Raw genomic sequence first — 13,285 nt, forward strand, 5'->3', positions numbered from 1 at the left:
GCTTCTGGAACAGCACAAATTGCCTGCTCCCCTGCCTCCTGCCTTCCAGCTCTCCCGACTTCCTGCTCCCCTCCCCCACTTCCTGCTCTCCTCCTGCCACAGTTCGTCACTGTCAACTCTGTTTATTTCCTTCCCCTCCCCTCCTCTCCCTTCTTCTTTCCTTCTTCCTCCCTCCCATCTCCCTTCCCTTCCTTTCCTTCCACCCTTTCGCCCTTCCTCCTTTCCTTCTTGTCCCTTTGTTATTTTGAGACAGAGTTCCACTGTGTAGCCTGTACTTGCCTAGAACTTGTAGTCCTCTTGCCTCAGCCTCCCCAGTAATGGACTCATAGGCCCATGCCCCACTTCGGGCTCTTTTTCTCTGTTTTTCTTCATTAAAAGCTGAGTTTCCCTCCTTCCTTCTCTTTCCTTTTCCTAAATGCTGACAGGGAAGAGCCAGCACCACCCCCCATCCCTGCCTGTGGTTTGTGTTGACAGGCGCAGACATCGCCAACATCTGCAATGAGGCGGCACTGCACGCTGCACGGGAGGGGCACACATCTGTCCACACGTTCAACTTTGAGTACGCCGTGGAGCGAGTCATTGCTGGTATGAGGCCCACACCCCTTGCTAGGGCCTTGTTAGGGCTGACGCTTTCAGAAAACCTGTTAGAAGTTGTCTATGCCAGACAAGTTAGGTGCGGGGTAGGTGGAAATAGACCCGGGTTCTGTTATTCTGTCGTTACATAAGTAGCAAGGAATTGTAACTTTTCCTCCATTTGAGATTTGTAAATTTACCTAAGAATAGACTTACTCCTCAAGCAAATATAAAAACATCTTCAAGTCTAGTATGCTAGCACACATATTTGTAATAACAACAATTGGGAGGTGAAAGATCAGGAGTTCAAAGTCATCCAAGTCAGCATAGTGAGTACCAGGCCAGCCTGGACTACAAGAGACACAATCTCATAAAAATGGGGAAAAAAAGAAAGAAAGGCCAGGCATGGTGCTATACACTTAATCCAAGCATTTGGGAGACAGAGGCAAAAGATTCTCTGTGAGTTTAAAGCCAACTTGGTGAGTTCCAGGAAAGCCAGGGTTTATCCTAGGCACCATGAGGTGGCTGAGAGCCCATCTTGGACCAGATGAGGCACAGCCAGCCAAGTCTGGTGTAAGTAGAGGCTGCTGCCCTCCAAGGGCACCTGCAGGTTCTATGGGAGAGGGATAAACCTGCCCCTGACCCACATCTTCCTAGAACTAATGGCTCTGGTGATTAACAAGGTAGGAGCCTTATTTTCCATCAAGAGGATGGGGTGCTGTGTGTTTGGCTTTGGTTTTAATGTGGTTTTGTTTTTGTTTTTTGAGATAGGGTCTCATCATAGAGCTAGGATCAATGGTGTCCACCCCCATGCCCAGCTCATTTTGTGCCTCTTGAGTGCCATGTGCTGGAACCTCCTACACAATTACTGAGAGCCATAAGCCCGTCAGACACAGTGGCAGCTGATCAGTGCAGCTGGAGATGATTGTGAGTGTCAAGTACAGGACCTTAGGCCCCACTTGAAAACAATTCTGGTGCCACATATCCTAAACATTAACTCAAAGTCAGGTGTGGTGGCACCTGATGGCCTATGCAGTGAAATCCTATCTCAAAAAACAGTAGCAGCAACAGCGAAAGGATGCACAGAAACAGGAACTTCATGTTTGGAAAGTGTGGGATGGTAAGTGACTAGAAGCTGAGCAGGGAGGTTTAAGTAGACTTGCCCCTGAAGTGTGAGGCCCTCATCTCATAGCGGGAAGGATGGCAGCAGAGGCAGCTGCTGCTGGGATTCTGAATGGACCCCTCCTCATCCTGTCAGGGACAAAGTCAGAAGTCACTCCTGGGACAGGGAGGCACTCACTGAAATTGAAGAACTGCTTTGATACTTAGGGGGTGAGGGGTTGGGGGTGGCGTACTTGGAAGGCAAAGGCAGGTGAATCTCTGAGTTCAAGACCAGTCTGGTCTACAGATCCAGTTCTAGGACAACCAAGGCTACACAGAGAAACCCTGTCTCAACAAAACCAAAAAATGAAAAAAAGAAGTGTTTTGATGGTTCTCAAGAAACACTGCACTCCAGCTCTTCCCTAGAGTTCCCTTGATTTGGGGTGTTAAGAGTCATGTCTGTATGAAAACTCAGCAGAGCCACACAAGTGCCAAGCGAGAAGAGACCCCAGAAGGTGCCCAGAGCACTTGGTCCTGAACTTGGTTCTTGACTTCTTTCAGGAACTGCTAAAAAGAGTAAGATCCTTTCCAAGGAGGAGCAGCGAGTAGTTGCCTTCCATGAGTCTGGCCACGCCTTGGTCGGTTGGCTGCTAGAACACACAGAGGCTGTGATGAAGGTGGGTAGTGATGAAGAGGTGGCAGGTGTCCTGAACGCCACATATGTTTGTGGTGTGTGAGAGCAATGTTAGCACCACCTTGGCATGACTCTGGCTGTAGCCCCGGGCGGGAGCTAGGAAGAAAAGGCAGGAGTGGGTACTCAGTCTCTGTGACCAGGCATAGGGAAAGGTTCCTATGTCCAAGGCCTCTGTCCTTGCCTGCTTGAGCCGCAGGGTGGAGAGCTAAACTTGTTTCTGCTCAGAATGGCCAATGGTTATTTTGAGATAATTTCCAGAAATCAAGTAGAGTACGCATAGAGACCCTTGAGGAACCCAGGGATATGGGACAAGAGATGTGTCATCTGAGTAGGGAGGCCTGAGTAGCTCTGACAGTGGCAAGGGACCCATAGTAGGGCCTTTGTGGCACTACTGTTCCCACCCCAGCATTGCAGGATGAGAGAGCGCAGCAGACAGCCGACTGCCCGTATATACACTCTAGCAGCCTGTTGGCTGGTCTCTTTGAAGTAGAGTGGAGCAGTCCCTTCTGTGTCCCTGGGATTAGCAGGAGATTAACTCCTACCTGCTACCCCATGGCGTATTTAGCAGTCACTGATCTGGGGACAAGCCCAGCTTGAGGCAGGCTGGGCACTAATGAACTCAGTAGCAAAATAAATACTGTCTCAAAAACTCCAAACAAATACCAAACCCAAGATTTCTTTTTCTTCTCAAAATTGTCACTTGATTTTTATGACTGGAAGCATGGTTGTGTTCTGTGAAGGAAACTGTGGCACTGTTACTGATGCGGCTGTCACTGTGACCAGTTTGTCCTTATTATAGACACTAAATCATCTTTTAAGAAAATTTCTGTTCAGGCGGTGGTGGTGCACACATTTAATCCCAGTACTCAGGAAGCAGAGGCAGATGGATCTCTGTGAATTTGAGGCAAGCCTGGGCTACAGAGTGAGTTCCAGGGCAGCCAGGGCTACACAGAGAATCACTGTCTCAAAAAAGAAAATAAAATAATTTTCTTTTTGCTGAGCAGCAATGGCCAACACCTTTATTGAAAAAAATTTTAATTCTTTTTATTACTTTATTATGTGTGGGTATTTTGGCTACATGTATGCCAGTGTACCACATATATACCTAGTGCTCATGGAAGCCAGAAGTGGGCACTGGATCCTCTTGAATCAGAGTTACAGAAGGTTGTGAGCCACCATGTGGGTGCTGGGAATGAACCTCAGAGTCCTATGAACAGCCAGTGCTCTTAACTACTGCGCCATTTCTCCAGCCCCTATCTTTTTTTCTTTCTGGCATTTCTGGGGATCCAGCCCAGGGCCTTGCACATGCTAAGCAAGCTCTTTATCACTGGACTGTAGTCATGGCCCTGACTTTGAATGTTAATACTAGCTTCCACCTGGGGCTCGGAGGGCGCTGGGCCTGCATAGCCCACCCCACTCACTTTGTTTGTGATACAGCAGCTTCTTCGTGGCCTGTTGGAGCAGTAGTCTTGCCTCTTCCTCACATGTCTGGCATTAGATTGTAGGGAGAGAAGGCAAGGGGAGGGTGGCCTCCCTTCCTTGGATACGTTCTGGAGTTTCCCATGGGTTAGTGCTAACTGGCATGGGAGGTGAAGTTTGCCCTTACACCTGGGGACTGCTTCTAGAGACCTGTCATTGACTTCCTATGCACACAGTGCTACTGAGGGACAGACCGTACAGAAACTCCTGTTTCCATGAGCTGCCTTCTGCGGTGCGAGGACTCTCTAAGAATGGGGTGTGTAGACTAGCATGACTGGCTGCTTGACACCTGGGATGGGAGTTTTAGGAGGCCCCTGCCTCCCTGCTCTGTTGTTCTTCTCCAGGTCTCCATAGCACCTCGAACAAATGCTGCTCTGGGCTTCGCCCAGATGCTCCCTCGGGACCAGTACCTCTTCACCAAGGAGCAGCTGTTTGAGCGGATGTGCATGGCACTAGGCGGTCGTGCAGCTGAGGCCATCTCGTTCAGCAGGGTTACCTCTGGTGAGAAGGCTAGCCCTTAGGGTGTGGCTTTGTCAAAGCACTCTAATGCCTGTTTCTTTGTGCTCTGCACTGGAGAGGGCGAGTCTAGTGGAAATATGTGCAGTGGACATGTAGTTCAAGCCAAAGGAGACTTGCAACTAAGTAGAAGCTTTAAGATACTTATTTTAAAACTTTGATATAGATAGACTGTAAATAGGTTTGCTTGGTTAATTACTGGTCGTGCCTACATAGAACTGGATATGAGAGCATTCACTACCTATCCAGAAGATCATGGGGGTCTCGGGGACATTGTGCCTCAGAAGTGACGGCTTCTCTAGTACAGACCTGACCATATGCTTGAGCATGTCACTGATGTAAGTAAGGCAGCCAGTGTCCTGAGCAGTTAAGTTTTTTCCTGTAAGAAGCAGTAATGGGCCAGTGAAATGGCTCAGCAGGTGAAGGGGCTTGCTGTCAAATCTGCTGATTGGAAGTCAGTCCCTAGAACCATGTTGTGAAGTAAGGGAACCAACTCCTGCAAGCTCTTCCGACATTTGCCTGTGTGCGCTCACACACATATAATAAAAAAAGAATAACAAGGTACCGTGTCCCAGGCAGTGTCTTGCTGTGGAAGGTGTAAGCATGGTGTTCTGGGAAGTTTGCTGCTGCTGCTGCTTGGGCTGTGACGGCCTGAGGTCAGGTGCTTCTATGTGCATGCCCTCTTCAGAATACCGTATCCTTTTCTTGATTCCAGGGGCCCAGGATGACTTGAGGAAGGTTACCCGCATTGCATACTCCATGGTGAAGCAGTTTGGGATGGCACCTAGCATTGGGCCTGTCTCCTTCCCCGAGGCACAAGAGGGTCTCGTGGGCATTGGACGGCGTCCCTTCAGCCAGGGCCTCCAGCAGCTGATGGACCATGTGAGTGGACACAGGCCTTACTGCCGTGGAGGAGAAGCATCTGGGTCTCCTGCAGGAGGCTGCAGTGAATCTGTGGATGGTGTTCCGTACCTTCTCATGACAGACTTACCTCTTCCTTTCCAGGAGGCAAAACTGCTGGTGGCCAAAGCCTACAGACACACTGAGAGGGTGCTGCTGGACAACCTGGACAAGCTGCAGGCGGTGAGCGCATGTGGGCCCGGCATCCCCAAGGCATCTCAGGAGCCCCTGGAAGTGTAGGGGACAGCATGCTCAATATTGACACCCCCTATTCAGCTGGAATGTATTTTCCTGTCTTTTTACTACAGTCATACTAAGTCAGTTCATTCAGAGAATTTCCTCGACTCTCATGTTATGTAGCACTAGCCATAATCAACATTGAATTTTAGCAGTTTTCCAGCACTTAAAACTTTTCTCTGGGAAAAAAAATTATTTATTTTTAAATTTATTTTTAATTATGTGCATGTTTGTAAGTGTCTGCACTTGAGTGCAAGTGACCACAGAGGCCAGAGGGAAGGCATTGGGTCCCCTGGAGTTGGAATTACAAGTAGTTGTGGCCCCCTGACCGGAGTGCTGGGAAAGGGATTTGGCTCCTCTGCAAAAGTAGAATATGCTTTTCTTCTCCTTCGCCACCTTCTTCTTTTTTATGTTCTTTTTATTTTATATATATATAAATATATATTTATATAATATAATTTTATATAATATAATAAATATATATTTATATAATATAATATAATTTATATATATTAAATTATATATTTATATATATAAAAAAAAATTTTTTGAGACAGGGTCTCTCTATATAGTCCTGGATGTCCTAACTCACTGTGGAGACCAGGCTGGCCTCAAACTCACAGAGATCTCTATACCTCTGCCTCCCAAGTGCTGGGGTTAAGGTACATTCCACCCTACCCATCTACTATATGCTCTTAACCACCAAAATATCTCTTCAGCCCTCCCTCAAATTTTTCCAAAAATCTTCTTTCATTTTAGAATAGGTTTAGATTCAGAAAAGGTATGCTTCTGGAGTACAGCGTTCCCTTAGTCATCACGACGTGTGTCCTCCAGTTACCATCTCCCGTAGTGTAGGGCATCCTCACGCCAGCAGCCCAGCGCTGACACGTATGAACTGAGCCCTTAGTGGAGTCACAGCTGCTCCCCTTCCCAGTGGCTTGGATCCCACAGGACATGCAGTTATTACATCTCCTTATACTCCTCTTGCCCTGACAATCTCTCAGACCTCCCTAGTGTCGATGTCCTGAGGTCTGTCTGGTGTCTCAGTGTGGCCAGTCAATAGTGGGAGGACAGCTCCAGAGATGAGAACACTGTGTCCCTGGATTATGATGGCTTCTATTCCAAAGGCAGTGGGAAGCGATAGTTCTCGGTGCCACATGAAAACAGACGAGAGTTGCTGTGGGTAGTTGTTTGTAGCCTTTGCTTCCTTCAAGTGAGGCAACTGAGCCAAGAAGCATTGTTGGTCTCAGCTCTGTGGAGGCAGAAACAAAAGGACAGTTGAGTTCATGGTCAGCTCAGCCTACTGATTGACATCTTGCTTCCAAAAAGAAAAAATAACTTAAATTTAAATTAAAAAAAAAAAAAAAGCCAGGCATGGTGGCACACACCTTTAATCCCAGCACTCAGGAGGCAGAGGCAGGTGGATCTCTCTGAGTTGAGTTCAACCTGGTCCACAAAGGAGGTTCCAGGACAGCCAAGGCTACTACACAGAGAAACGCTGTTTCAGGAAAAAAAAAAAAAAGAAGAAGCAGGTGCTATGTTGGGCTGGGATCCTGCTTCAGGCCCTCAGAGTATTGGTCCTGGCCTAGATCTGCCTCACTGGCTTCTATGGCAGTGCAAACTCTGCTGAAGTAATCTCTACCTAGTAAGGAGCCAGTGTTACTGTACAGAACTTCAGCCTAACTGTATTGGGAGGAGGATGGGGGTTGATAAGACCACCGAGAGGGTATCTCACTGACTGCAGAACTACTACAATGAATAGGTTTTAGTCTCGTGACAGAGTAGAGCAAAAGGGAACTGTACCTCTCAGTATAGCTATAGACATTACCCCAGGCCTAGCATGTTTCAGGCCCAGCAGCAACAAAAAAAGAGAAAATGTGTGAGAATTTTCTTTTAAATATTGTTTTTAGATTTGTTTATTTAATGTCTATGCATGTGCCTGAGTGTATGTATGTGTACCACATATGTGCAGGAACCTGTGGAGGTCAGAGGAGGGTGTTGCTCCCTTGGAATTGGAGTTATAGGCAATTGAAAGCTGCCATGTAGGTGCTGGGAACCAAACCCAGGTCCTCTGTATGAGCAGCAAGCACCACCCTTAACCTTTGAGTTGGAAGAGTTTTGTTTTGTTTTTATAATTTTGAATAGGGTTTCACTATGTGTCCCTAGCTGGCCTGGAACTAGGGTGACCTCACACTCATAAACCTACCTTTCTCTCTGTCTCTGGTGTGTTAGGGTTAAAGGTGTCTTCACCATATTCAGCTCTTGGAAGAGTTTTCTTAACTAGCAAGATGTAGCAGGATATGGGCACAGACATAGGACCTTTAGGATAAAAATATTTTCTGGCTCAGGCATGGTAGCATATGTAATCCTGGTATTCAAGAAGTTGAGACAGGAGCATAGCAAGCTTAAGGTCAGCCTGTGTTATATATATATAGTCATGTCTGGGAATATAGTAATAATAATGATGATGAGATGATGATGGTGATGATAATGTTCAGGACTGTATCCAAAGTAGCGGAAGTCCCTCCTCGGTTGTGTCAGTCAGTGCCTATCTCTGCAGATTCCAAGCACGAGGCTCTATTTAGCACCCCCACCTGCCTCTCCTAGACACACATACCTTGTTTGGTGAAGGAAATTGCAGTTGCCAGAAATAAGCAGAGGTTCTGAAAGGAAATAGAAAAATTAATGAGGCTGGCAGCTGACAGATCACTTTTAGGGTAAAGACAGGGAGCAATTCTTTGCCTGAAGTGCCTTTGCGCCTGTCTCTCTGGGGAGGTGGCCTTTCTGAGGCACCCTGCTCACAGACTAGCCCTCCTCCTTTCCTGGGACACAGAGCCATTCTGTGGCCTGGGTTTCCATCTCTGATGTTCTGCCCTCCAAGGCTCTTGCTTTGTCCAGGGCACTCACACACTGCTGTGTTTGTTCTTTCTAGCTGGCGAATGCCCTTCTGGAAAAGGAAGTGATAAACTATGAGGACATTGAGGCCCTCATTGGCCCACCGCCCCATGGGCCAAAGAAAATGATCGCACCACAGAAATGGATTGATGCTGAAAAGGAGAAACAGGCCTCGGGGGAGGAGGAGGCAGCTCCGGCACCATAGCCCCCCCTCCAAGGCCCAGCTAACCACTTTCCTCGACTGCACCTGCAGTTATCTCAGAACTTGTCAGCCAGTTGCCATCAGCCTCCGAGTGTCTTTTCACCTGAAACTTGAACCTCAGCCTCTGTTAGCTCTCTGGTTTCTGGCGAAGACTTCCAATATGTATTTATTGACTCAGGATTAGTAAATCATTTGCAGAGACAACTGACCTTTCTATATGTATTGCTTTCTTTATGGGGAGTGTGCATGCTGGAGTTAAGTCCCTGGGGCTTCAGATGCCGTCTCCTTGTGTAGCTCTGTAGATCTGAAGGTAGCCCACCAGTTGGACTGAATGATCCCCTGTTTGTGTCCTGGACTCCCTCAGAATGCTAATAGGATCCAAGATGAAAGACCCTCTGAGCTGACTGTCCTCATCACAGTGCTCACTCATTAAGGGGCCAAAGTTGGGAACAGGCGCTGTTAGAAGATGCAAATACTGCCACCTACTGCTCTGTGCATCAGCCAGTGGGGAATCAATCTCCCCTGCCTGGTCCTTCCTGTGGAGAGAGTGCCTTGGCCTCCACCACCAAAACGGACACCTCACACGTTAGGTGGTAGAGAATCCACATTTGAGCTGTGCAGCTGTGGGTCTTGTTTTCACTTTATACCTTGAGCCCTTCACTGGCAAGAGACAAGCCTTTTGTGGAGGCGTCTGAACTCAGACCATGTAGGGTGAGCCACAGGTACTTGCTGGTTCATAGTTCCTGCCTGCGGTGCCTCCACCCTTCCGGTACAGTGGCATTTAGAGCATGGGTTACAGTGACTTCCTGTCAGCAGATGTTCTTATTGCCCAGCACTCTGCGCCTGAGGAAGCTGCTGGGCAGAGGAAATGGCAGCAGGACCAGCAGCAGCCGGGGTGGCTCAAGGGGTTAGGAAGAACATTTTAAGTTTGATTGAGTTCTGGTTCTTACCAAAGAGCAGTGCACAATTAGGTTTTTTTGTCTTTTTAAAGATTTATTTATTTATTATGTGCACAGAAGAGGGCACCAGATCTCATTACAGATGGTTGTGAGTCACCATGTGGGTGCTGGGAATTGAACTCAGGACCTCTGGAAGAGCAGTCGGTGCTCTTAATCTCTGAGCCATCTCTCCAGCCCCCACACAAGGTTTTATATTTCTCTACAGTGGTGTCTTGAGCAGACATAATGACTCTGCAAACCTGATAACCTGAGTTCAATTACTGGACTCCGATAGTTGTCCTCTGTCCAGTCCATACCAGGGCACACATATGCCCAGATCCATACACACAAAATACATATGCCAGGCTTGATGGCACAAGCCTTTAGTCCTAGCACTTGGGAGGCACAAACAGGCAGATTTTGATAAGTTTTGAGCCCAGTCCAGCTGACCTACAGAGTTCCACACCAACCAGAGCTGCATAGTGAGACCCTGTCTCTAAAATAAAATGAATAATAAGCCAGTATAAAAACTTATCCATTAAAATAGTCCCATCTGTCTACCTTTTTTTCTTTTTTAGATTTGTAAATTTTATGTGTACAAATATTTTGCCTGAATGTGTATATGTATATATATGTACCATGTTTAGTGCCTGGTGCCCATGAGTGTCAGAAGAAAGCACTGGATCCCCTGGAACTACAATTATGAATAGTTGTGACCACCATGTGGGTGCTGATAATCAAATCTAGGCCTCTGCAAGAACAAGCAAGTGCCCTTAACCACTGAGCCATCTCTCCAGCCCTAATTTTTGTTTTTTGTTTTGTTTTGTTTTTTTGAGAACAGGTCTTAATTATGTAGCCCTGGCTGGTATCAAACTTGTAACAATCCTGTTTCTGCCTTTTGGTTGCTGGGATTATGGGTGTGCACCACAAAGTCCAGCCAGAAACACTATGCCACTCTGATATTAATTTTTAAAAAATCAGAATTGGGGACTGGAGAGGGATGGCTCAATGGTTAAGAGTGTTTGCTTTTTTTGTTTTGTTTTGTTTTGTTTTGCTTTGCAATAGGGTTTCTCTGTGTAGCCCTGGCTGTCCTGGAACTCGCTGTGTAGACCAGGCTGGTCTCAAACTCACAGAGATCCGCCTGTCTCTGCCCCCTGAGTGCTGGGATTAAAGGCGTGCACCACCACCGCCTGATGTGTTTACTTGTTTTGCAGAAGGACCCAGGGTTTGATTCCCAGTCTCTATATGCTCACAACCACCTATGTAACTCTATTCTGAGGGACCCATTGCCCTTTTCTGCTCTCTGTGGGTTCCTGAACACATGTGCACATAACTCATGCAGGCTCACACATAAATATTAAATTAATAATCTTTAAAAATCAAAAAAGAGGGGCGGGAGAGATGGCTGAGAGGTTAAGAGCACCAACCGCTCTTCCAGAGGTCCTGAGTTCAATTCCCAGCACCCACATGGGGGCTCACAACCATCTGTAATGAGATCTGACGCCCTCTTCTGTATACATAATAAATAAATAAATCTTTTAAAAAAATCAAAAAAGAATTAAGGTTATATATCTAAAGGAGTCCCAGATTATGAATGACAAGAATTAGGCTGGAATTTTCTCATGCTCCCAAACACCTAAGTTTCGGTGAGCAACTGGAAGGGAAAAGAGGAGCCACTTCAGAGACAGCTTGCCTTGGAATGAGCATGTCATGGCCATAAGAAGCTGGGACTTGTCATGTAAGAGATTGCAGTCCTGTGCAGAGCATGCCTCTCCTGCAAGGAGCTTCTCGTCCAGCAAGCTCTTGGGAAGAATTGCAGAGTTCTCTGCCCAGGAGAACAGGAACTGTACCTATAGCTAGAGCTTGAAAAACTACATCATCCAAGTCTTTGCATAACTGTTCACTTCTGTGTCCATCTTGGTTTTATGCAGCAGAGGAAACGGAAGACCACAGCTGCACTTCCTTTCAGCTAACCGATTCTAAGCAGTGTTTCAGTTTCCGACCCCCACCCCTCACCCAGTGTCCTGGGCAGCTAGAGCTGGAACTCAGGTGCTGGTCTAGGTCAGTGGTAGTTACTTGAGTCTATTTGTCCAGAAAGACAAGTTGTTGGTGGAGATGGGAATATCTTTGAGACAAGAGAGAGCAGCAGGGTACTTGGTGGTAACAGAAACAGGTCTGAGAAAACACATTAGGTGACTTCATTCAACAAATATTTTCTCTGGGCTGGGAAGTAAAGGCACTTGACACCAAGCTTGAAGGTCTGAGTAGCCCCTGTCTATAACCCTGGGCAAGGGTGAGAGGGCAGAGACAGGCTGATCCCTTGAGGTCACTGGCCAGACAATCTTGCTGAATTGGTAAGTCCTAGGTTCAGTGAGAAACCCTGTCCAAAAATAAGGTAGAGAGCATCTCCAACATCAATTTCCACACAAAAAAGTGGCTTTCTCCCCCATACTGAGGATTGAACCTAGAGTCTCATACAAAAGGCAAGTTCTCTACATTGAATTACATCCTCAGTCATCTTTTCATTACAGTGTGTGTGTGCACGCGTGTGTGCACGCAAACTATGGTACCATAGAAAGCTCAGCAGACAACTTGGAGAATTCAGTTCTCTCCTTCCACCAGGAATCAAACTCACATGGTCAGACTTGGCAGCAAGCACCTTTAACCTGTGGAGCCATCCTGCCAGACTTTTTTTTTTAGAGACGGTCTCATTAAGTTGCCCAAGAAAGCTTTGAAATGGCTGTTGTACTGCCTCAGTTTCTAGAATACCTGGGATTACAGGTCTGTGACACCAGGCCCAACTATAATGTGGATTTTTAAAATATATAGCTCTCTTAACTACCTAGCCATTTCTACAGTTCCTATAATGGAAGTTTTATCAGGATGAAACCTGGTAATTAGGGGTGGGAGTGAAAATGGCAGGGTTATTGGCATACAGATGCAGGACTGTATATGCCTTGGCTGCTTCATGGTTTGTTGTCAGTGCCATTGCGGGTAGGAATGCAATATATGCATTTGGCCACACCCATTCCCGAGGAGTTAAGTCTGGGGCTAAAGGATTTATCTAAATAAATGGGTTGTATGGGGCTGGAGAGATGGCTCAGTAGTTAGGAGCAAGCACTGGCTGCTTGCTCTTCCAGAGGTTCAATTCCCAGCAGCCACATGGCAGCTCACAACTGTCAGTAACTTCAGTCCCAGGGGATCCGACGCCCTCTCCCGGCCTCCATGAACACTGCATGCACGTGGTGCAGACATGAGTCATGGAAACAAAGTAAAAAATAAAAATCGAAAGGAAAAAGAAAAGTAGGGAATGGTGGTGCATGCTTGTAATACTCAGCTCTGAAGAAGAGGAGCATGAGTTCTAGGCGAGTCTGGGCAACAGAGAGGGACCACAGCTCTTAAAAGACTACGGGCGGTGGTGGCACACGCCTTTAATCCCAGCAGGTGGAGGCAAGTGGATCCCTTTGAGCTCCAGGCCAGCCTGGTTTACAGGGCGAGTTCCAGGATAGCCATGGATACAGAGAAACCCTGTCTCTAACCCTGCCCTCTACCCACCCCCACCCCCATAAAAAAAAAGAAGAAAGAAGCATAAATGTCCCTGGGTGGGTGGGGAAAAAACAGTGGGTCCAGGAGGGAGAAGGATTTTTAGGGCTTTAATTCGCTGGTCTTTTGCGTTTTCCTATCTGTGTGCCACCACCTCAGCCGTTCCCACAAAGACTAGCCGCCTTTTCCCTCCCAACAGGCCGGAAG

At 47.1% G+C, this 13,285-nt stretch overlaps 1 protein-coding gene across 4 annotated transcripts in view; it reads left to right on the forward strand.

Annotated features, from left to right (window-relative positions):
- Spg7 (SPG7 matrix AAA peptidase subunit, paraplegin) overlaps positions 1-8,801 on the forward strand; it is a 57,554-nt gene extending 48,753 nt beyond the window's left edge. For all 4 annotated transcript variants that reach the window (XM_042277822.2, XM_076572276.1, XM_042277821.2 and 1 more), the window contains 6 exons: positions 475-585; positions 2,236-2,351; positions 4,192-4,348; positions 5,079-5,245; positions 5,369-5,446; positions 8,433-8,801. In XM_042277822.2, coding sequence (XP_042133756.2) covers positions 475-585; positions 2,236-2,351; positions 4,192-4,348; positions 5,079-5,245; positions 5,369-5,446; positions 8,433-8,600 — 797 coding nt within the window. In that variant the 3' untranslated portion in view covers positions 8,601-8,801. The remainder of the gene's footprint in view (positions 1-474; positions 586-2,235; positions 2,352-4,191; positions 4,349-5,078; positions 5,246-5,368; positions 5,447-8,432) is intronic.
- The last annotated feature ends 4,484 nt before the right edge of the window (positions 8,802-13,285 follow it).

Source organism: Peromyscus maniculatus, chromosome 5 (assembly GCF_049852395.1).
Source record: "Peromyscus maniculatus bairdii isolate BWxNUB_F1_BW_parent chromosome 5, HU_Pman_BW_mat_3.1, whole genome shotgun sequence".
Taxonomy (NCBI): Eukaryota; Metazoa; Chordata; class Mammalia; order Rodentia; family Cricetidae; genus Peromyscus; species Peromyscus maniculatus.